General features: G+C 45.2%; 1 protein-coding gene across 1 annotated transcript in view; it reads right to left on the bottom strand.

The window, feature by feature from the left end:
- The window catches only part of CSMD2 (CUB and Sushi multiple domains 2), a 676,035-nt gene that overhangs the window by 534,162 nt on the left and 118,158 nt on the right, over positions 1-23,715 (bottom strand). The window contains 1 exon segment of the mRNA XM_061120111.1: positions 15,059-15,171. Coding sequence (XP_060976094.1) covers positions 15,059-15,171 — 113 coding nt within the window.

Genomic DNA, 23,715 nt, shown 5'->3' with positions numbered 1-23,715 from the left:
ACCTCATAGGATTGTTGTAAGGATTAAATGCTAAAATGTAAGGCACTTATAAGAGTGTCTGGCACCTGGTAAGAGCTGAAGCAATGTTAGCTTTCATTGTCATCCTTACAATCCTCATTGTCCAATGCACTTGCTTGGAATCCTCTGCCAAATTTCCAAGTGTGATCTCAAGGGCTTCATCCACATCACTTATCACTAGAAACCCCCACCCCTGCACATTCACCTGTTTACTGGGACTCTTAAGGTGAGCTTGTTCAATGAGCTACACGCACATCATGAATGTCTATAGAACAGACAAGAATATGAGTGTTTTTGCTTAAGATAATGGAGAAGCCAAACTGCTCCATCTGTGGGACAGCCCTTCTGTTCCAGCCAGCTTAGACGCCTATCCACAGGCAATGTGGGCAGTGTGATGTGAGCCCAGTTGGCTCCCTCTTTGTCCTGGTAGCCTCTCCGGGGCTGACCAAGGTCCAGGCATGTTCTGTGCTGGACAAAGTTCCCCGCCTGTGACTGGCTTCCTCGCCTATAGTCGGCCCCTGCCCTCCTCACCATCTCTAAAGCAGATGTGTCACGACATCACCTCCCTGCCTAAAACTCTTTGGTAGGGACTTCCCTGGTGGTCCAGTGGTTAAGAATTTGCCTGCCAGCTCAGGGGACATGGGTTTGATCCATAGTCCAGGAAGATTCCATATGCCTCAGGACAACTACTGAGCCCCCGCCGTCGAGAGCCCATGTTCCACAAGAGAGGCCACCACAGTGAGAAGCCCACGTCTTGCAACAAAGAGTAACCCCTGAAAGCCTTCATGCAACATTGAAGACCCAGCACAGCCAAAAATAGAAAACACTTTGGTGAAGGGCTGGCTGTCTCTGTGAATTAGGCCCAAACTCCTTCCGGCACCTCCCAGGTCCTGCATGAACTGACCCCTGACCCACATCCAGCTGCTGCCCTAGCTTCTCATCCTTTATTAATACATTTCCACTCCTTAGGATTTCTTGCAGGAAATCAAGCACACACACTCTTTCTTTCTTCTCGCCTTTGATTTCATTCATTCGCCAAATATTTATTAAGCATGCATCAGAACCTGTTCTAGGCACTGAAGATTCATCAAAGAACAGCAATGGCAATGCAGAAGAGACAAAGGCCCTGACCCCAGGAAACTCACATTCTGGTAGCAGAGACAGACAGTAAGCAAATAGATAACTGTATCATATGTCCAGGCGCGGGTGACAGGGAGGGATGGAGTGGGGGCAGCTGTGTTATATAGTGTCATCAGGAAAGGCCTCTTTGATACGGGATGTTTGCCCAGAGAACTGAACAGGAGGACAGAGAGAGCCACGGGGGCCACTGGAGTGGAGCAGGACAGGCAAAGGAAACAGGATGTATGGAGGCTGGAAAGTGCTTGGCTTGCCCATTCCTCTGCACCCCTTCACATCACAAGGCCAACTCCTGGTAATTTAACACATGATCAAGTCTGATCTGCATCACTCCTAATCTGGGGCTGGATACAGGCCTTGTGGGAGGGGCAGGACGTGAAGAGCTGGAAGGGAGGTGAAGAGCATGGAGGTGAAGCCATCACCCACAGGACAGGGTCCCTTGGTAGCAGCAGGAGCCTCAGCAAGGCCCAGCTGAGGACAGTCAGCCCTGGAGGTGCTTCAGTGTCATGGGCTAGCCCCCTCCCCACCCCTGCCTCTCTGTGGCCCCTCCTTTCTCTGGGGTCAGGAGACATGGATGGGACAGACTCAGAGAACTATATGGCAGCGGTCCCCAACCTGTTTGGCTCCAGGGACCTGCTTCATGGACCAGGGAGGAAGGGATGGTTTTGAGATGACTCAAGCAATTACATTTGTGCTGGGTTTGGTTGCTCAGTTGTGTCCGACTCTGCGACACCATGGACTGTAGCCTGTCAGGCTCCTCTATCCATGGGGATTCTCCAGGCAAGAATGGATAGCCATTCTATTCTCCAGCCATTCTATCCTACCCAGGGATTGAACCCAGGTCTCCCACATTGCAGGTGGATTCTTTACCATCTGAGCCACCAGGGTCTCAGGATATTCCACCTTGACTTTGGGGTTAGGGCTTGAGTTCCTATGAGAATCTAATTCTGCTGCCGATCTAGCAGGAGGCAGAGCTCAGATGGTAATCCAGGTGATGGGGATCAGCTGTAAATACAGATGAAGCTTCTTACCTCCTGCTGTGCAGCCTGGTTCCCAACAGGGGGTCGGGGACCCTTGCTGTATATGGGGCTTATCTGGGGAGGCAGCATCAAGTAGAAAGAGGTGGGCTTTGGAAACAAACCGATTCTCAAACTGTGCATGACCTTTCAGTTCAGCTCAGTGCATGACCTTTCAGTCCAGTTCAGTTCAGTCGCTCAGTCATGTCCGACTCTTTTTGACCCCATGGACTGCAGCACGCCAGGGTTCCCTGTCCATCACCAACTCCCAGAGCCTACTCAAAGTCATGTCCATCGCATCGGTGATGCCATCCAACCATCTCATCCTCTGTCGTCACCTTCTCCTCCCGCCTTCAATACAGCATGACCCTTAGGTATAACCTCAGGCAAGGTAACTAACCTCTCTGGACCTTCTTCCCTCTGTATACAGTGGGAATCCCTAAGGCTTTGCTTGCCAGTGGTGCAGCAATGTCTTCAAGGCTCCCACTGCATATCTGGACCTGTCATGTAGAGGGCGCTCAAGAGCTGGTCCCTTCGTTTTCTTCATCTCAGAGGCTGGCCCTGGGCTCAGAGATCCAGAGCATGTATAAGGAAGCAATACCCATCACTCCACAGGGTGAAAACGGGAAGGAGAGAGGTCATCTGTCCACCACCAAATCTCCAGATCAGAGCCCCCACCAATGCCCTAAGTGCTTTTCTCTCTTGCTGCTCAGTGAAATAGCAATGGGTCCAAACCTCAATTATCCACACTAATGAAGGGTAAGGCTGGAAAGAATAAGTCAAATCAGTGGTTAATCACACCCAAATTATCAATTAATAGAAAGACACAGGATGGGAATATTCAATCCTGATACTTCTATTTAGAAGTGTTCACTCCCTGATGACTGACTCACGAGTGGGAGATAGGTTCCCACAAGAAAGAGACAGTAGAAGGACATGTGTCCCCTGACCTCCAGGACAGAGGTCAGTGGAGGAAGCTCTGATAGGGTCACCTGACCCAAGTCCACAGGAAAGAGACAGGTGAGTATATCCAGCTACAGTCACGGCCAGAGGAGCAGCTGAAGGCTGACACTCCCATCTCCCATCCAAGAGGGAGCAATCACGTTCAGGTCCCCATCCAGTGGTATTCCTGGTGCCTTGGGAGTCATTACGGAAAGGGCTGGCAGTGGTCCTGAGGGACCCATGTTTGGGTTTTGTGGGTTCCCCTGTTTTCAGCACAGCTATGAAAAACAGGATCAAGATGGGGGCATCCCACTGCCTCCCACAAGAAGGTCATTTATCAGCTCAAGACCTGTGCTAATAGGTGTTAAATAGAGTTCAATGCAGAAAATTGAGAAGTAATGAGACTTGGAGCCGAGAGAATGAATTAAGAGGTGATCACATGTCCAGCGAGAGCCATTACCTGAATGCTGAAAAGGAGGAGCCCTGATGGTCGGAGAGCTCTGGGTCGAAGAAGAGCTCAGAGTGATGAGTCAACCCCAAACGGGGTGAAGGGTGGTCAAAAGCAATTAAGCAGTTATCATACTTCATCAGTTCTAGGCAGCACAATTTTCCATATTTTAATATTTTTGAAATTAGGATGTATCTTAAAATCGATGGCATGTCATACTTCAGTCAGGAGCATTTTTTTTTTTCTTTCTGAATGGTACATACAACAAAACTGAATCTTTTACTGAAGACATCTTGAATTCAATGGGACATAGTCCCAGGTGGATGGATGGATGGTGTGCATGTTCAGTTGTGTTCAACTCTTTGCGATCGTGTGGACTGTAGCCTGCCAGGCTCCTCTGTCCATGGAATTTTCCAGGCAAGAACACTGGAGTGGGTTGTCATTTCCTACTTCAGGGGATCTTCCTGACAGTCCAGGGTATCTTAAGCAAATCTCTTTCTGTTACATTGGGTGAAAAGACCCCTATCCACTCATTTATTCTATCACTGTTTACTGAGCAGACGTCAGATCCTGGGCTAGGTGCAGCTGTGAACAGTGATCATAAGAGCCCACACGTCTGCCTTCTCAGTGTTTATCCCACACCAGGCACTGTTAGGAACCCTCAACATGTGCTGTCTCATTTGTTCCCAGCAATGATCCAACAGAGTAGGGATTACTATTATTATTGTCCCTGTGACAGTGGAGGTCAGAGGAGGTTAAGTGACCTGCTCAAAGTTCCACACTAGCTACTAACTGGCTGAGCCAAGAGTGGATATTTCCTCTAGACCCTGAGGTTTTGTCTCAGTTCTCTCCACTATCAAGGAACATACACCAGAGGGGAGAAGGCACACACAGAACAGGAAATACACAAGGACGCTGGTGATTGGAGGAGACGCCTGGGAGCCCAGAAGGAAAGTAAGGGAGTATTGGGCAGCAGGGGCAGTCTCTGGATTTGGTTTAAACAGACTGGAAGGAAACAAAGAGGCAGAGAAGAGTGGCTGGGTGGGCGAGGAAGGTTTAGTTGAGGGACTCCGCATGTCTGAAGGATGAGTGCGGAGACAGGGCATGGTGTATCTGAAGACCAGCAAAGCTAGTGTGGCTGGAGGAGGAAGGGGGTGGAGGCGGGGCTGATGCCAGGTTTTGATGGCCAGGTAAGGAGTTTGCACTCCATCTAGGAAGTAATTAGAAGGTTTTAAGTGAAAGCTCCCTGAGATCCTTGCACCCTGCCTCTAATGACTCTGAATCTGCTGTTGGACAGCAGGTGACTGTAGACTCCTAAGAGGAGGGCCTTGGAGCAAGGGCGCCATGTACAGCTACTCAGGTTGAGTACTGCCAAAGGGTGCCCAGGCAGAGGGGTGGTGAGAACTAAAACTCAGCCTCTAGTCCATCCACTAAGCCGTATGCTCACATGACCCCTCAGGGTGGCCAGTTGTGCTAGTTTGCACAAAAGCCCGATTTGGACTAGCAGAAACTCAGGTTAGGACAGGCAAGCAGTGGCTAATATTGCAGCATCCCTACTGTGTGCCAAGCCCCAGACTAAGGCTTTGCAGTGACAGAAGAAATGAAAAAAAAAAAAAAAAACAGGAGACATTCCTTGCTCTTAGAGATCCACAAAGCTTGACAAAAGATGTTGTCACAGGAAATAATTTTTTTTCATCCCTACAAAGCACATCAGGCCCTATTATAAGAGCTTCCTTTGATGTAGCACCTACTATGTGCCAAATGCCATGCTAGGTACCTTACCACAAATGCTCACTCCCTCCTTGAAAGGAAGAGAGAGTGATCCCGTGTCCCATAGGAGGGAGCCGAGAGGCTCAGAGCCTTGTCCAAGGTCACACAACAGGGACACAGCAGGACTCAGACTTGATATCCTAACAGCCAATCAGGCATGAGAGCAGTGTTCTCCACTTGGTTAAGGAATGTATGTTTCCTGACTAGAGACTGTGCTGGACACTTTCCAGCCATTAACCTTTCGTTCTCCCGGGGTATAGTTGCTTTACAATGTTGCGTTAGTTTCTGCCGTATAGCAAAGTGAATCAGCTGTATGTATACACACAGCCCCTCTTTTTGGTATTTCCTTACCATTTAGGTCACTACAGAGCATTAAGTAGAGTTCCCTGTACTATACATCAGGTTCTCATTAGTTATTTATTGTTATTTATTAGTTAGTTATTTATTATATAGTTATATGTATATATATTAGTATATGAGCTTTCCAGATGACTCAATGGTAAAGAATCCACCTGCCAATGCAGGAGATGCAGGAGACGCAGGTTCGATCCTTGGCTCAGGAAGGCCCTCTGGAGTAGAAAATGGCAAACCCACTCCAGTGTTCTTGGCTGGGAAAATTTCATAGACAGAGGAGCCTGGTGGGCTACAGTCCATGGGGTCACAGAGAGTTGAACGTTACTGAGTGATTGAGCACATGCACATGCATATCGGTGTCTACATACATACATACACATACATGTATATATCTATACATACATACACACATATATGTATGTATCGATCCTAGTCTCCGAATTCATTCCACCCTTTATTTCTCCCCTTAGTGTCCATATGTTTGATCTCTACAACTGTATCTCTATGTCTGCCTTGCAGACAAGTTCATCTCTACCATTTTTCTAGATTCCACATTTATACATTAATATATAATATTTGTTTTTTTCTAGTTGACTTACAACTTCTTTGGCCCCCATTACAAATCATTGAAGTGGACACTGCAATTTCTCTTTTGCAAGAAATCAGCTCGGGGCGGTTGGGAGATGCACAGGTGTCAGAGCTGGTCAGGGTTGAAGCTACCTCTTCCTGGATTCCCTTCCTCTGCTCTTACTCACTGTAGGTCTCAGAGCTCCTTGAAGATGAGGACCACTTATTACTCACTCATAGTCCTCAAAGTCTACCTTAGAACCTGGCATAGAGCAAGTGTATAGTCAATCTTTGTTGAAAGAATGAATGAATGGACAGGGCCAGAGAAGTAGAGTGGATGCACATGTTACCTGCAAGTCATCTGGCCACCTGAAAACGCACCTTCTTCATCACCCTGTCTTCTGACACCTTGACACAAGAAGGGTCGGGCAGTAGAATCTGGTTTGATGTCATCTTCAAGCTATGTTAATATCCGTCCCCAAAGGGGGAAAATATCACTATGCATGATGAACTATTTGTGGGATTATTGAGGATGTGATATGAAATTCATCCTGACTTCCTACTTACGGAGAAGTGCTGCCCAATTTGTCTCAAATGTCACATCTCTGTGTATTAATTTGCTACTCCACTGTATTGATTAAAAGGAATGTTCTCCAACTCCCAAGGCAGAGCCCTCAGAAATGGAGCAGGTTCACTCAGGAAGCACACATACCATCCCCTCCTGGGCAGAGGAAATGGATATTCACCACATCACCCCAGCCAAGAGGAGTCCTTGCTAGCCTTGCCGTTCTGGCCTGGATGGCCTGAATGGTACAAATTGCATATTCAGTGTATGTATGTATATGGTCAAATAGCTTCCATTAGCCCAATTTTGAGATGTCTGCAGAATGCGCCCAAATTGGGGAACTCTTTCAAAATGAGGAAATTGTCAGAAAGGCCAGGAGAGGGGAATCAGCAGGTCTAATTACAGGAGTGTATAAAACCAGGAAGGGTCCTTTTTTCTGGACCTCAATTTCCTGGCGTGCAAAGTGACATGATCACCTCCACCCCACTCCCCCTCCGAAAGCCAGGAAAGCACACTGTCTCAACCTGCCTCTCTTGGTAGAGCAACAACAGGGAGCTCCATCTCTATCTGTCCCTCATGGATGTGTCTATCTGACCCTGTTCCATGACGCTGTGGTCCTCATGGGCCTTCCTTGGTGACTCAAATGGCAAAGAATCTGCCTGAACTGCAGGCAGAGGTGATATAACAGGCTTGCACTGGCAGCAAAACTCACCAAAAGCGGCACTAAATTGAGCTCCTCCTGTTCTCTTCCTTTTGTGCGGGTGGGTGGGTAGGGGTGGCAGGGATAAATCATGACAGTGAGGATGGTGCTTAGCTGAAACCCTGGGCATCGCACACAGTAGCACTCAATATATATCAGCTCAATGAACCTCCACCATCCACTTTATGTGTATGTCAGCCTCTCTGGGCTGTTTTTCAGGTGAACCAGTGGTTCACAGATGGGCTTTAGGGCAACTGAATTATATCAAAAATATACAGGAAAGTGTTTTGTGTTTGTGTGTGTCCAGAGACAGTCACAACTTTCAGGTCCATGATCCCCAAAGTCTCAGATCTGCTGGATGTGTCATTAGCGTCATGAGCCCTAAAGCCAACATCTCTGACACCAAGAGAAGAGGCCATGACAAGACTAAGTTCCTGGCATTGGCCCTATGAGCTCCAGTCCACCAGGGGACAGGGCCCACACCCTTATCCCCGTGAGGTGGGCAGTTTCTCCAGCAGTGCTGGAGCTCACGGATATGGAGACGCCTCTGCTCCTCCCCACGGAAGCCAAGGTCTGTTCCTCAGCCCAGACACACCATGAAAACTGGGTTGAGGATTTTATGCAAACACAGGGTCAGGGCACAGGGGTGGGGCTGGGACTGTGACCTATAGACTGAGCATCTCCTGAAATAATCTCAGTCCAGTGAGGTTAGGGGGAGGGTGGCTTCACTCATTAGCTGATATTTATCAAACACTGACAATCTGCCAGTCCCCATGCTGAGCACATTATGTGATTTGTGTATTTTCTTTCTAATCTTCACAACTTTATGAAGTTAATATCTTTACTCTGCTGTTACAGAGGCAATGAGCTCAGAGAAATGACATAACTTGCCCAAGGTCACACAGCAAGTGAGTGGCAGAGATGGGGTTTGATTCCAGATAACGTTGGAACTCAGAACCTGAAGTCTTCATCACTGTATTCTGCAGCCTCTCCCTTACGGCAACCAGGGGATTTGAAAAAATAACTGTTCCTCTTCTTCCTAGATTCCATGTGAGGATAATAAGTGATTTTGATTTTTAAGGAAGCTTCTTGTATTTTTGAGAGGGAGAACCCAAGATGATAGTTAGATCTAACAAAACAGAAATACCTGTTTTTAGATGTAGATGATTAAATTGATCTAATAGACTGAGAACCAGCGGTCAGAGATGGGCTGTCTTGCACCAAAGTGTCAGGGTGACTGCTTAAGAATGATGCTGCTAAAAAGGAAAAGGTGCCACCAGGATTAAGCATCAAAACCTGCAGAGACTCTCAGTGACATTTCTGATCTGCTTATAATTCTTGTTTGTCTGTTGATCAGCCTGTGAGAGACAGAAGCAATCCCCTACATCTCTGAGAGTCATACGTGGAAAAGGTGTGAAGCCCACAGGCTCAGTTGGGAGAAACAATGTCTAAAGGGCAATAAGACTAGAAGTGTCAGGGAGAGACACCCTGGGGGTTGGGGAGGAGGGAGGCACATCAGGGAAGTAAGAGGCTTCTACGCATTGAAAGACAGACAGAAGGACACAGAGAACATTGGAGAATCAGAGTCAGAGTCACTGAAACCAAGACAAACACAGCTGAATTCCAGAGGGATTTAGAAGTAAAATGGAAAAATAAAATGCTGAAAGAATCAGAGGAATATCTAAATGACGATTTAGCTGATCTTGGCATGGAAAAGGCCTTTCTAAGCATAACACCAAAGGTAGATTATCAAAGAGAAATTAAAAATTTAAAAATTGGTGACATAAAAATTAAAACTGCTGCACATCAAAAGGAAACTCATAAAACTCATAGCCTTAACATGCAAAACCACTTACAAAAAGGATAAGAAAAAAAATACTAACACCTGAAAAGAAAAGTAGGCAAAGACAGGGACAGGCAATTTACAAAATGATCTACAAAAGGCCAGAAAGTGATGACAGATGCTCAACCTTCCCTATCATCAGAGAGATGCAAATTTTAACCACAAATGTGATCTCATCACACCTATTTTAATCAATGAAACTAACTTAAAACTCCCCAACATGCAACATAGCTAAAAAGCAGGGCTGGGCCCTCTTACACCCCGGTAAGATCTTCCTACAGATACCATGGGATTATGTATTAAAATGGAAGATCGACACACTCTTTGACCCAGCAATTGCAGTTTGAAGAATTCATCCTAAGATAATTGGATGAGGCTTTAAGTTGTATGTACAAGGATGTTCTTCCCTTAAATGTCCCCAGAAGATGACTGGTTAAATAACTGGGGTATAGGCAAACCACAATGGCTCCTTCACTGCTATTCATTAGGAAGAACAAAGCAGGGCTATTTTATTAACACAGAAATGTGTCAGTCTCATTAACCAGACTACAGAACTACATACACAGTGTAACCCCAAGTGCACACAGATCCGCATCTGTGCGCACACGTGTGGAGGTGCAGAGAGCTGTCAAAAGAACACTCACAAGAAGGGAGGAAGGGAAGCTACATCCTCTGCAGTAAGTGGGCAGCCCGCGCTGGGCAGAGGGGGACGTGGGCAGGTCTGGGTAGGAAGAGGACGGGGAGGAGGAGATGAGTGTGGTTAGAACTCCTAGGGATCGGTGCTGCGGATGAGACTACCAGAGGGCAGATAAAAACACAGGACCCTGGGGACTTCCCTGGTGGTCCAGGGCTTAAGAATGCCCCTTGCAGTTCAAGGGCTTCCCTGGTGGCTCAGAGGGTAAAGCGTCTGCCCACAATGTGGGAGACCCGGCTTCGATCCCTGGGTTGGGAAGATCCCCTGGAGAAGGAAATGGCAACCCCCTCCAGTATTCTTGCCTGGAGAATCCCATGGAGGGAGGAGCCTGGTGGGCTACAGTCCACAGGATGGCAAAGAGTCGCACACGACTTCACTTTTGCAGTGAAAGGGACGTGGGGTCAATCCCCAGTCAGGAAACTAGGATCCCACATGTCTCAGGGATCCTAAGCCCGAGCGCCACAACAAAAGATACCACAGCCCACAACTAAGGCCTGATGCAGCCAAATAAATATTTTTTAAAAATACAGGACACTCTATTAAATTTGAATTTTAGACAAAGAATAGGCAACTTTTTTAGTGTAAGTATGCTCCACGACCCGGTGCTCTGTGACAGCTTAGAGGGGTGGAATGGGATGGGAGGTGGCAGGAAGGTTCAAGAGGGAGGGGACATATTAGTATGTATACCTGTGGCTGATTCATGTTGATGTGTGGCAGAAACTAACACAATAATGTAAAGCAATTATCCTCCAATTAAAAAAAAAGGTATGTCCCATGAAATACTTGGGATATACTTAAGCTAAAAAAATATTTTTCAAAATTTAAAAAAATTGAATAATATAAAATACAGATTAATTGGGCATCTTGTATTTTATCTGAAACTCTAGCTGAGTCTGGGCATATCTCTTATTGCCACTCTGAGATGACACAAGCCAGCCAGCAGGAAGCTGAATCCAAGGCAGGCTTCCTGAGTCCACCCTGCCTCTGACTTAGTTCCAAGCCACTTGCCCACGAGAGAGAGTCACCCATCTCTGCTTTCCTTCAGGAGTTTTGTGGGGAGTACAGTGTAGGAGATGAGCATAGTCTTTAGAGCCAGAGAAGTTACTTTAAAACTCCTGGTCATCAAGTAGCCTTAAGCGAACACAAAACTCCTGATTCCCAGCTCCAACATCTGTAAGATGGAGATAGTGAGGTCTGTCCACGGGGCTGTCTCGGGGATTAAATGAGATAATGTATGTAAAGTGCCTGGCATACAGTCAGCGTTTAACACAAGTTGATCCCCTTCCCTCCTGTCCACGGCCACAGCCCACACTCTTGCCCCTGGGGATTACGAATCAAGCATCTCCTGTCATCTCGGGCTTTGATGACTGGCCTTTTTGATCTTTTCCTTGGAGCAGCAGCATCTCTGAGCTGACACCCTTCACCTGACTTCACCTTTCTCCCAAATCCCTAGCAACAGTTCAGTTCCTTATCTATACTTTTCACTCTAACGGGGAGGGTGGAGGAGGATGAGACTGCTTTTGATAGCAGACTTTCAGGCATGTCAGCCAGGGGAGCTACAGAGTGGCGCCCTGATGGCATTTAGAAAGGGCCAGCAATGTCCAAAAGAGTGCAAGGGAGGAGGCTGCCTGGGCTGGGGGCAGCCTGGGCTGATGTGGGGGAGGTGAGGGGGTCTCTAGAGCCAGTCTGTCTGTCTGCCTGTTGTCTGGCACAAATGACTAAGGTGGGCTCTGCGTGGGAAGGAGGGCTCACTTCTTCCCCAGAGAGCCAAATCTTCAATGTCTTTTGGATCACTGGATTACCCTCTACCTCCAACGAGGCTCAGAGAATTTAAAAACCTGCCCAGCGTCACCCAGTTACTCACTTCCAGGGCCAAGCAGCTAGTATTAATCAGCAAATCCCTAAACATGGGGTTATCTTATGTCTTGTTGAGAAGTCCAGTGATAGAGTGGGCCCCTGGCCGCTGTGGATGTAACATGTCATGCGGTTTTTCCACAGCTGTGGCTGCCCTTGCTGGTTTCCGCCACCTGCCCTCCTGACCCCTCCACTTTGGGTATCTCAAAAGTCAGTGCAACTCACACTCTCCCGGACGCACAAATTGCCCCGTGGTCCAGTCCTGAGCCAGATCAGTGAGATCAAGTCACAGCCTCGGCTTCCCTGCTCTTGCCTCTCCTGTTAACACAGACACCTGCGTGCGAGTCACTCTGCCAGGCACAAAGACAGAGCCACACGGACCGTGGAGTTGGCGGAAACCCTGCCCAGGTGACTGCAGAGAGTCAGTCAACCACAGCAACCTGTTTGCATTGTCCAGGGTCTGCCCAGCCCTCACCTGGAAGCTTTGTCTTCTCAATGCTTAGAGACCTGGTATCATTATGTAAGGGCTTCCCTGCTGGCTCAGAGGTAAAGAATATGCCTGCGATGTAGGAGTGACAGGAGATAAGGGTTCAATCCTGGGGTTGAGAAGATCCCCTGGAGGAGGGCATGGCAACCCACTCCAGCATTCTTGCCTGGAGAATCCCCATGGATAGAGGGGCCTGGCAGGCTACAGTCCATGGGGTCGCAAAGAGTTGGACATGACTAAAGTGACTTAGCACAGTAACACAGCACCATTATGCAGCTGAGATAGGGCAGGCCCTTCCTTCTGCACCATTGATCCTCCATGTGTCTGGGCTGCTACCGCCAGGCCAGGCAGGTGGGAGGGGGGGACCTGCTGGTCTCTACTTTATCTTAAAGTGTAATCTCATTGAATCACAGACCCTGTGTGAATCTGATGGAAGTCCGGCTCGCCCTGTCTGGAAATTGAGAAGCACGCTCTGCAGTGATACAAGCGTTCTCGGATTGCTCAGCATGGGAGCCCCAAGCCACGCACGGGAGGAGGCTGGTGCAACTGGGAAAGGGAATTTTAAATTTTATTAAATTTTTATTAATGTAAATATGAAAGTGGCATGTGGTTAAAAGCTACTGTACAGGATAGCACAGCTCTAGACCAGGGGTCATCAAACATTCTCTGTAAAGGGCCAGAGAGTAAATATTTTCAATTTCGCAAGCCATGCGGTCTTTGTGGCAATAACTCAAGTTTGGAGCTGTAGTGCATACAGACAGTCATAGACAACAACAGCAACAGGGCTTGGCTGTGTGCTAATAAAACTTTATTTACAAAGACAAGCCAGAAGCTGGATTTAGCCAGGTAGGCCATAGTTTATTGATCCCTCTTCTGGACACTTTCAAGGGAAAAAAATGCACATTCCCTTATATTTTCAGAATGTGGCCACATCTAATTATAAGGGGTTTTCACACCTTTGATGCCCCTGTAGACCTTCCCATGAATTCCTGGCTAGAACCTCTGACTTTAAAGGGCTCTGGGAATGTACCTTCAGCTCTGCTCTGGCTGATGGAGAAGCACTTGGCTTTGTTTCCCAGAGCAGGTAGTATGGTCAGGGATCAACAGGACACTTTTTTCCTAAAACCTCATGAAAGTCCAGGCGTCAGACATATATCCACAAACGTTGCTGAAGGAGGACACCCTGCACCAGGTCCCCCTGTGTGTCAGCCCCTCCGGGGATCTCTGCAGCCACCAGCTCTAGTGTCCATGACTCATTCCCTGCACCATCCCCAGGCACAACCCGTCTCCCCATGGTTGAAAGATTGTGGAAGAAGCTTCTGAAGAGAACTTTCTTCATCAAGAGGTTATAACTGAGACTCACAAAGACTTAGTTTGGGTTAACAGCCAAAGGATCAGGCTGAGGACACAACCAGGATGACCAAGATCACAGTCTTGCTTTGGGAAGGAACCGAGTGCTTGTTTCAAAGAAATCGGGATATCCCAGGAGACTTCACTTTAAAGACAGGTAGGTCTTTTCAGGAACTCTCAGTTAAAGCAATCTGGAGTTATGTCAGAAACCCTCAGTTAAAGGCATATGAAACTTTCTCTGGAGCCTTCTTAGTATTGTTAGTTAAAAATAACTGATACCCCGCCTCAGGTTCCTTCTCAGGAGCCCTAAATCACTTAAAGCACCAAACTGTATCCCCTCCACCCAATACCAACAGGGGTGAATTTTGCCAAGGGAGGTATTTCTGTCGTGTGTTCCTAGCCAAGACAAAGGTAGTATCTATTTCTATATTCCTATAATTCCATTCAAGAAAGCATCACTTGTTAAGTTCTTAGAGGCAAGAGGAAGAAAGCCTTCGCATAACTGGCATGCTTTACTAGGGTGTTATGTCTTTACTGTTATTAATTACCATTAACAGTCTTAAAATATGCCTATTAATGATCTCAACACAAAATAGCAGTGTGGGTCTTAGCCAAGAGCAGCATAATTACCTATTAATGAGATGTAAATTTCCCAGGGAAATGACAGCGATCTCGATGTACCACCTTCTGAACTAATATAATAAAGTTAATAATAATAATAGTGTATAATCTAAGGATATTAGTGTTAATTTGAATGCTAACACTATAGTTAAACAGGCTGAGAGAAACGGAAATTATTTGCATAACTCAAACCAAGAAACCCTAATCTCTGCTATTAAGGAAAAATTGATTGTTCTTCTCTGAATGATATAAAGCTGACTCTTTGCAGTCACCATAGTGAGCAAAAAAAAAAAAATTTAAGCTACTTTTTTTATGTCTTCTACTTAGGGTTTATATCTCCCTTATTTCCAAAACCAAGTCAAGGCACTTGGTAATACAGTGAAGCCCAAGAGAAAACAGAATTTAAAAAAACAGAAACACAAGAAAACCCAGTTAAGGGGAGAGAGCAGATGTTACCAGACCCTGAAGATAAATGATTGCAGCTCAGGTCTGATTTCAAGTCTCAGCTTCCTAGAAACACGGCAGGAGCAACTTAAGTAACTGAGTTACTGGTTAGCAAGCAGCCTCCTTAGGGCAGGCACAAGCTTTGAATCTGAAGGAGCCCTTCTCGGCAGCTGAGAACTGCGCAACCCTGCCGGTGGCTATTCGAGCCTCACAGCCCAGCCTCCTGCAGGCCAGGCCGGGACACCTACCCTCGTAGCTGGCGTGGAATCCCTGTGCGCTGACCGCGTAGTCACTGATGAGGCGCAGAGAGAGGGTGGTGGCCGCACTGACGATGGTGGCTGGCAGCTGAAAGCCCGTGAGCCTGAAAGACAAAGAGGTGAGCTGGAGGGAGGATGAATCCCCTGGGAACTGCACATCCCTGACGCATTTATTGAGCACATGCTGGATACATGATGCTGATCTAGGCACAGGGAAGGATATGAAAGAAGCTGAACGCCAGGCACATGCAAGGTGCTCCAAGATAAAGCAATTCCCAGCAAAAGTGATGGAGACCAGTCACAGAAATATGGGGGCCTACTCTCCCAAGCCATGGGCTACCCCTAATCTGGAGGTCTGCCTTGTTTATGGCTCTTCTCTTTCTCCTCCTCCAGTTTCCTCTCCTGATGTACCCAACCAGGATCCTATGCGGCCTTCCTAGAACAGACTCCCTCCACCCATGTCCTCCCCCTGCATCTCATCTGTAGACAAACTGTAGCCTCCTAGGCCTTCCCAAAGTTCCAAAGGGTAAATTTAGTTAGAGAAGTGAGAAGATGCAGAAAGAAAGGAAAACTGTCAGGCAAGACAAAATAATAAAAGTTTAGCCATTAAACAAAGTCAAGGACCTTTAGTTCCTCCTCAAGGGCTATAGATAATATTCTGAGCCATGTCCTTTGAGCTCTTTTGCAGATACTGAAATGCCCGCCAGATGGAAGAAGCTAACTGTATGCAGCCTACAGCACATAGATCCCCAGACTGATTGGAAACAGAAGCTTGATGATGCTGAGTACCAACAAATCAGAAGAATGTTCACTGATCATTTATTCACAACCCCCCTCCATCACCCTGTTTTTAAAAACCTTTTCCTGAAAGTCTTCGGGGATTTTGGGCTTTTTAAGCACTAGTTACCTGAGCTTCTTGCTTGGTGTCCTACAATAAACCACAACCTGTTGTCAATGACATTACTACACACGGGCACCACACCCAAGTTTGCTTCGGTAACACTGACTCCTCTCTTTCTGGCTGGGGTCCTTTGAGGCTCTGGGTAGACTTTGCCACAAATTTACAATGAATGATCGCCAACAGACAGTATTTATTTATTCACATACAGAGGAAAATATATCCAACTCTAAGTAGCAGAAAGTGGATCCTTCTTATCATAGATTTTATCCTTTAAAAGGAATAGGTCTACTGCTTTTATAGAAATGATAAGTACTTATTATTTTTAAAAGATGAAAGCAAAAATTAAAAACCCAATGCAATCTAGAAATAATCATTCTTGACAGTTGACATACAAAGAGATGCAAGGATCAGTAGTTCAGATCATATTCAATGAAATAACTTCATACAAATGGGATCATATTGCACATGCTTTTAAAATTAAAATGCGTAAATTTTTTTCCTGCTAGTTAAGTGAAGAAAAAGGAACAGGGGTGAAACGAAAGGAATTGTTCAATCTGAAATAACATGCTTTCCGCACAAGAGAGTCATCTTTGAAAGATTCTTCTAACGTTAAAAAGATTAAACAATGAAGCCTTCACTGAACACCTGGGGACATATTTTAGGAAAGAAGTCTGCTTCCAGGCATCCATACAGGTTGACCCCCACAGGTGATGAGTTTGTGCACAAAGATGGTGGTGGGGTGGCTAGGCTCCTGTCCACCTTTGTCTTTTATTCCCTATCTGAGGCTCATCTGCACACCCAGAAGGGCTCAGGGAGGAATTCAAGGTGTAGCCTTGTCTCCATTTTCAAGTAGTAAGGTTCACTTCTGTTCCTCCCATTGCTATAATATCTGGACACCCAGATGTCCCCTGAAAGGCATGGGTACTGGGTTCAACCAAATTAAATCAGACATTTGTAACACCCACCATGAAAAGCCCTGTGAAAGGTGAAGCCCTTGTCTTTCCCACTATCCCAATCTTACAGGATTCAGGTTAACACAGAATAAATTGAAGGAAAAGAGAAGGCAAAGTCATCAAACTAAAATGGGAGACCAAATATGTTTCAAGGTCATCTTCTTTTCAGGTATACAAACACCCAGCAAAGAGTCTCTCCATCACCCCATATTCTCTCCCATCCCTACCCCTGTCTTTCTGTCTCTATCTCCCCCATTTTCTCACAAGGGCAAAAAATTCATAGGTCACATAATGAAACCATACACATTAGAAGAAAACAAACTATTGTTTAATCTACTTACTGTGGAAGGTCTTTCTGAGTATGGTTAGAGAACTCCTCTGGCTTCTACCCACCCATCATTCTTTTAGAGAGCTGTCACCGCACTGGGTTCTGACAGGTACCCTACCCACTCACTAGCCACAGAACTGGGCAAATGACCAATCACGGCACATCCTTCATCTTTATGGAGTGGTTCAAGGCACAGGAAAGAAGGAGGAGGGCACCTAACCCAAGCAGAGTTGTTCTGAGTCCTTCCCCGGGGTGTGATATACAGACTTGAAGGGTCTTTTATCTGGGGGTTCTAAATCATTAGACTGTAAGCTCAAGAATCTCATCAGTCCTTTGTATCATTACACAGTCTCTGCTGTGGAGAAAATGATGTCTCGTATACATGCAGACAAAGCTGAACAGTGAGAAGGGGACAGAGTCCTAATGATGCATCGTGGAGACCCTTCACGCAGCCATGCAGAATGACCCACTTCTGCATGAACCAACATTCTTTATTTCTTCCTTTTCTTTTTCCTTTTTCTTTCTTCTTCTTCTTCTTTTTTTTTTTGTTTAAGTTAGTTTGATTTGGGTTCTATCTCTTGAAATTGATTGAGTACTGATGGACACAGCGTGAAACCTCACATGCCTTAAAGGAAAATACTGATTGATTTAATTATATTAAAATTCAAAGCATGCACGTGGAGCAAAAAAAAAAAAAACTAAAAAAAAGATAAAAAGTGTAAATTTGGAAGACTGCATATAATATATGTGACAGAAATTGGTTTAGCATTCATAATCTATAAAGAATACTAACAAATCAATATGAAAAAGAAACAGGGAAGGAAGGAAAGAGCAAAGGATATGCACAGAGACAGAAAGATGCTCCACCTAAATAATATAAAAAATAAGAAAACTCAATCCAAAAGACTCATTTTTCATCTCTCACGTTGCCAAAGGTTGAGGAAAACAGAGCCTATAGTTATCAAAATGATAATAAGAAGATACCACAAATTACACACATACATTTGACAAATTGGATGAAATGGACCAGTTCCTTGAAAAGCACAAACTATCACAACTTTTCAACATGAAATAAATCATCTGAATAGCCCTATGGCTATAAAGGAAATTGAATTAGTCATTTAAAAATTCCCCCAAAGGAAATACCTAGACCCAGAAGGTTTCAATATAGAATTCTACCAAATGCATAAAGAACTTACACCAATTCTATACAATGTCTTCCAGAAAAGAGAAAGAAGGAGCACTTCCAAACTCATTTTGTGAGGCAAATATTACCCTGATACCAAAACCAAAGGTAGCACAAACAAAGAAGGCTAAAGACTAATATCCCACAGAATATAAACACAAAATGCCTTAACAAAATATTAGCAAAGAGAATTCAGCAACACACAAAATAATTATACACCATAACCAAGTGGGGTTTAATTCCAAGGACACAAGGCTGGTTCAATTTCTGAAAATCAATGTAATTCACTATAGTAACAGGCCAAAAGTAGAAAAATCACATGATCATATCAATGACGAAGAGAAAGCACTTGGCAAAATTCAACACTCATCCATGTTTTAAAAAAAGTCTTTTACAGACTCACAGACTTAGAGTGCAGTCGTGTGGTTGCCAAGGGGAGAAGGTATAAATTCGGAGGTTGGGGTTAACATATACACACCACTATATGTAAAATTGATAATCAACAAGGACCTAGTGTATAGCACACAGAACTCCACTCAATGCTCTGTAATAACCTATATGGGAAAATAATATGAAAAAGAATAGATATATGAATGGTGGTGGTGGTTTAGTCACTAAGTGGTGTTGGACTTTTGAGATCACATGGACTATAGCCTACTAGGCACCTCTGTCCATGGGATTTTGTAGACAAGAATACTGGAGTGAGTTGCCATTTCCTTCTCCAGGGGATCTTCTCAACCTAATGATTGAACCCAGGTCTCCTGCATTGCAGACAGATTCTTTACCAATGAGCCATAACAGAAGCCCCCAGATATATAAGTATACACACATAAGTCTGTATAACTAAATCACTTTCTGTATACCTGAAACTAATACAACACTGCGAATCATTATTCAGTTCAGTCACTCAGTCATGTCCAACACCTTGTGACCCCATGGACTGCAGCACACCAGGCCTCCCTGTGCATCACCAGCGCCCAGAGTTTACTCAAACTCACGTCCATTGAGTTGATGCCATCCAACCATCTCATCTTCTGTTGTCCCCTTCTGCTCCTGCCTTCAATAATTACCAGCATCAGGGGCTCTTCAAATGAGTCAGTTCTTCACATCAGGTGGCCAAATTATTGGAGTTTCAGCTTCATCATCAGTCCTTCCACTGAATATTCAGGACTGATTTCTTTTATGATGGACTGGTTGGATCTCCTTGCAGCACAAGGGACTCTCAAGAGTCTTCTTCAACACCACAGTTCAAAAGCATCAATTCTTTGGCACTCAGCACTCAGTCCAACTCTCACATCCATACATGACCACTGGAAAAACCACATCCTTGACTAGATGGACCTTGTTGGCAAAGTAATGTCTCTGCTTTTTAATATGCTGTCTAGGTTGGTCATAACTTTTGTTCCAAGGAGCAAGCGTCTTTTAATTTCATGGCTGCAATCACCATCTGCAGTGATTTTGGAGCCCAGAAAAATAAAGTCTGTCACTGTTTCCACTGTTTCCCCATCTATTTGCCATGAAATAATGGGACTGGATGCCATGATCTTAATTTTCTGAATGTTGAGCTTTAAGCCAACTTTTTCACTCTCCTCTTTCACTTTCATCGAGAGGCTCTTTAGTTCTTCTTCCCTTTCTGCCATAAGTGTGGTGTCATCTGCATATCTGAGATTATTGATATTTCTCCCGCCAATCTTGATTCCAGTTTGTGCTTCATCCAGCCCAGTGTTTCTCATGATGTACTCTGCATATAGGTTAAATAAGCAGGGTGACAATATACAGCCTTTACGTACTTCTTTCCCTATTTGGAACCAGTCTGTTGTTCCATGTCCAGTTCTAACCGTTGCTTCCTGACCTGCATACAGACTTCTCAAGAGGCAGGTCAGGTGTTCTGGTATTCCCATCTCTTTAAGAATTTTCCACAGTTTGTGGTGATCCACACAGTCAAAGGTTTTGGCATAATCTCTCCAATATAAAATTAAAAGAAAAACTTTCGTAAAACTAAAGATAGAAGGAAACTTTCTGACTTGATAAAGAGCATATCCAAAAATCCTATAGCTAACATCACAGTTAATGGTGAAAGACTGAACGTTTTTCTCCTAAGACTAAGAACCAGGCAAGGATCTAACAATCCAATTGGAAAGTTAGCAAAAGACATGAAAAGACATTTCATTAAGAGAGGACACATGGATGGGAAATAAGCACATGAAAAATGTTTAACATCATTAGCCATTAGGGAAAGGGAAATTAAGATCATGATGAGATATTACTATACACCATTAGAACAGATAAAAATAAGAACAGTGACAACAGCAAAGGTTAACAATGATGCAGAGCAACTGCATCTTTCATACATTGCTGGTAGAATGTTAAATGGTGCTAATATTCTGGAAAATAGACAATTTCTGTTTTAAAAATATTACACATATACTAGTCATACAAGTCAGCAATTACAACCCTGGGCATTTATCCCAGAGAAATGAAAACTGGTATCCACATGAAAACCTGCATATGATTATCTAGAGCAGCTTTGCTTGTTTGTTTGTAATAGCCCCCAACTGAAAACAACCAAAAATGTCCCATAAAGTGAAAGTGAAGTCATTCAGTTGTGTCCAACTCTGCAACCCCATGGACTGTAGTCTGCCAGGCTCTTCCATCCATTGGATTTTCCAGGCAAGAATACTGGAGTGGGTTGCCATTTCCTTCTCCAGTGAATCTTCCCAATCCAGGATTGAACCCAGGTCTTCTGCACTGCAGGCAGACTTTACCATCTGAGCCACCAGGGAAGCCCCCAAATGTCCTATAATAGGTGAATAATTAAACCAACTGCAGTACATCCACGCCATAGAATACTTGCTCAGTCGCTCAGTCATGTCCAACTCTTTGTCACCCCATGGACTGCAGCACGCCAGGCTTCCCTGTCCCTCACTATCCCCTGGAGTTTGCCCAAGTTCATGTCCATTGAATCAGTGATGCTGTCAAACCATGGAATACTACCCACTGATAAAAACAAATGGACTATTGATACATATGAGTGGGATGGATCTCTGGGGCATTATACTTAGTGAAAAAAGCAAAGCTTATCTCAAAAGATGATGTAGCAGATGATGCCATTTATATCAACATAAGATTTTGGAAATGACAACATTAAAGATATGGGAAATGGATGAGTGGTTGCCAGGGGTTAGGGAGCGGGAGTGGGGAGGTTATAAAGGAGGAGCGCGAGGGAGATTTTTGTGGCAACAATTCTGCATCTTGATTGCACTGGTGGTGACATGAATCCACACGTGATAAAATGATACACAAGTACGCACACACATTGCACCAACATCTATTTCCCAGTTGTGATGTTGTACTACCCACACATTAGATGTACCCGTTGGGAGAACCTGGGTGAAGTGTCCATGGAACATCTCTGTATCATCTTTGCAACTTCCTGTGAATCTATAATTACCGCAAAATTAAAAGTTTTTAAAAATCGGATATGTAGCTCACATTATATTTTTATTGGCTAGTCTACTTAGTTTGAACCTTGACCTGCTACTTGGTCCTCGGTGGGATCCTCCCTTCAGCTACCTCCTGCTCATTCCAACCCCTACATTGTCCCTGCCCACCCCCAACCACCAGCAAACACACACACCTGCACCCCTGGCTGGGTCCTTGCTGGAAATGGGCTGACCACCAGAACCACAGCCCCCTGGCCCCCCAGGCCACCACTCTCTTGTTCATTGGCTTCCCACAGACTTGCGCATGCACCTTCTCCACCACCAGATGTTCATATATGATGTTGCCAGACTGCTACTCCCAAAGGACTCTGCTATTAAAACACCAAAATATCCCCAAAGAGGTCAGATCTCTGTCTGGATCTGACCCTCAAGCCTCATCTCAGCTGGCCCTCTTTATCTCTACCTCCAAGTGGGCCCAGTTCACAGCACCTGCAACTTGCCTCCCACCCATGTGCACCAGAATTATGCCTCAGATGCTCTTCCCAGACACTTGACGACACTCAGCTTCATGAAGAAGTCTCACACCTCACCACGGCTTCTCCCCTGAAGTCGTCTCTGGAAATGGCATCCTCCCCACTGAGCAGAACGTGTTGATTTTATTCCCCTAGCTCGTTCCATGTTTTTGAGCTGCCATTAAAGATTCCTAGACCCTAGTTTCTTCGTACTATATTGACACAAGCTGCAGAGAGCTAATGTACACTGTCAACAAACAATTACAGTTTTATCACTTGCAATATATGGAACTGCAGCTTTCTAGGCATTTTCTCTAATCAGATATTTACCACTGTTCTGCTCTTTCCCAGGATTGGGAGATAAATTCTGAGATGGAGAGTTCCTCAGTGGCACTAAAGCTGGAGGGGGTGGGAACTGAAGTTTCCCCACCTGGAGACTTGAATCATCATGCCTCTGCCCCACTGCCTGCTTTTCCCTCACCCACTTCTTATCATTGAATCGATTTCAGACAAACTGACGATCCCATAAGTCAGGAGGAGTTACTACGTTGGACGTCGGAATAAGCAAATAAAACTTTCAGACTCTCACATCTTTTATCTGACAAGTCTAAATACTATACTGAAAGGAGTGAGGTATTGTTCAATAGTGCAATCCAGACTTATTAGAGAAATGGGGTAAAATGATGGCAAGAAGGGCAACAGGCTCCTATTTGCTGTTGATTATCTTCTCGTTGACTATCGAATGTGCAGAGAACAGCTTTTGCAAACAGGTGGCATGGCCATAGATGCAAACTAATACACCTCTTTCACTTTATCAAGGCTTCTTGTGTTTCCCACTTCTTTGTGAACCTTCTCTGGGCTTTTCCCTCCCTGCTCAGAGGAACCCAGAGTCTTGGAGACTGGTGATGCCATAAACCCAAATTTCTCACTGTCACCGTTCAGAATCACAGTTCAGAATCAATGGCTTCCTGCTGTCCTTACGGTTAAGAGTTCCATAAGGAGGTCCACAAAGCCTGCACCACTCAGCCCCTGCCCACTCTGCCCTGTATCCTGCCTGGCTCCAGTCCCTCCAGTCTTCTTTGGTCAAGGGAAGGGGCAGCAGTACATAGAGGGCAGGCAATAAGGGGTACACTTCCTGTGGAGAACTTGAAAACAACAACAAAGCAGACTTGAAAAACCCACTTACTATCACCATGAGTCTGCACGCCTGTGTCAATGATAAAATCCTTTTCCACACATCTCTGCCACCCTCCTCCCTGATACACTGCTGGCTTCCATCCCATCATATTGGCCAACCAATCATCTTTAGGGCCTTTGCACATGTT

This window comes from Dama dama, chromosome 20 (assembly GCF_033118175.1).
Source record: "Dama dama isolate Ldn47 chromosome 20, ASM3311817v1, whole genome shotgun sequence".
Classification (NCBI taxonomy): Eukaryota; Metazoa; Chordata; class Mammalia; order Artiodactyla; family Cervidae; genus Dama; species Dama dama.
The sequence above is the reverse complement of the archived record's forward strand: the minus strand, read 5'-3'. Positions and strand labels throughout refer to the sequence as shown.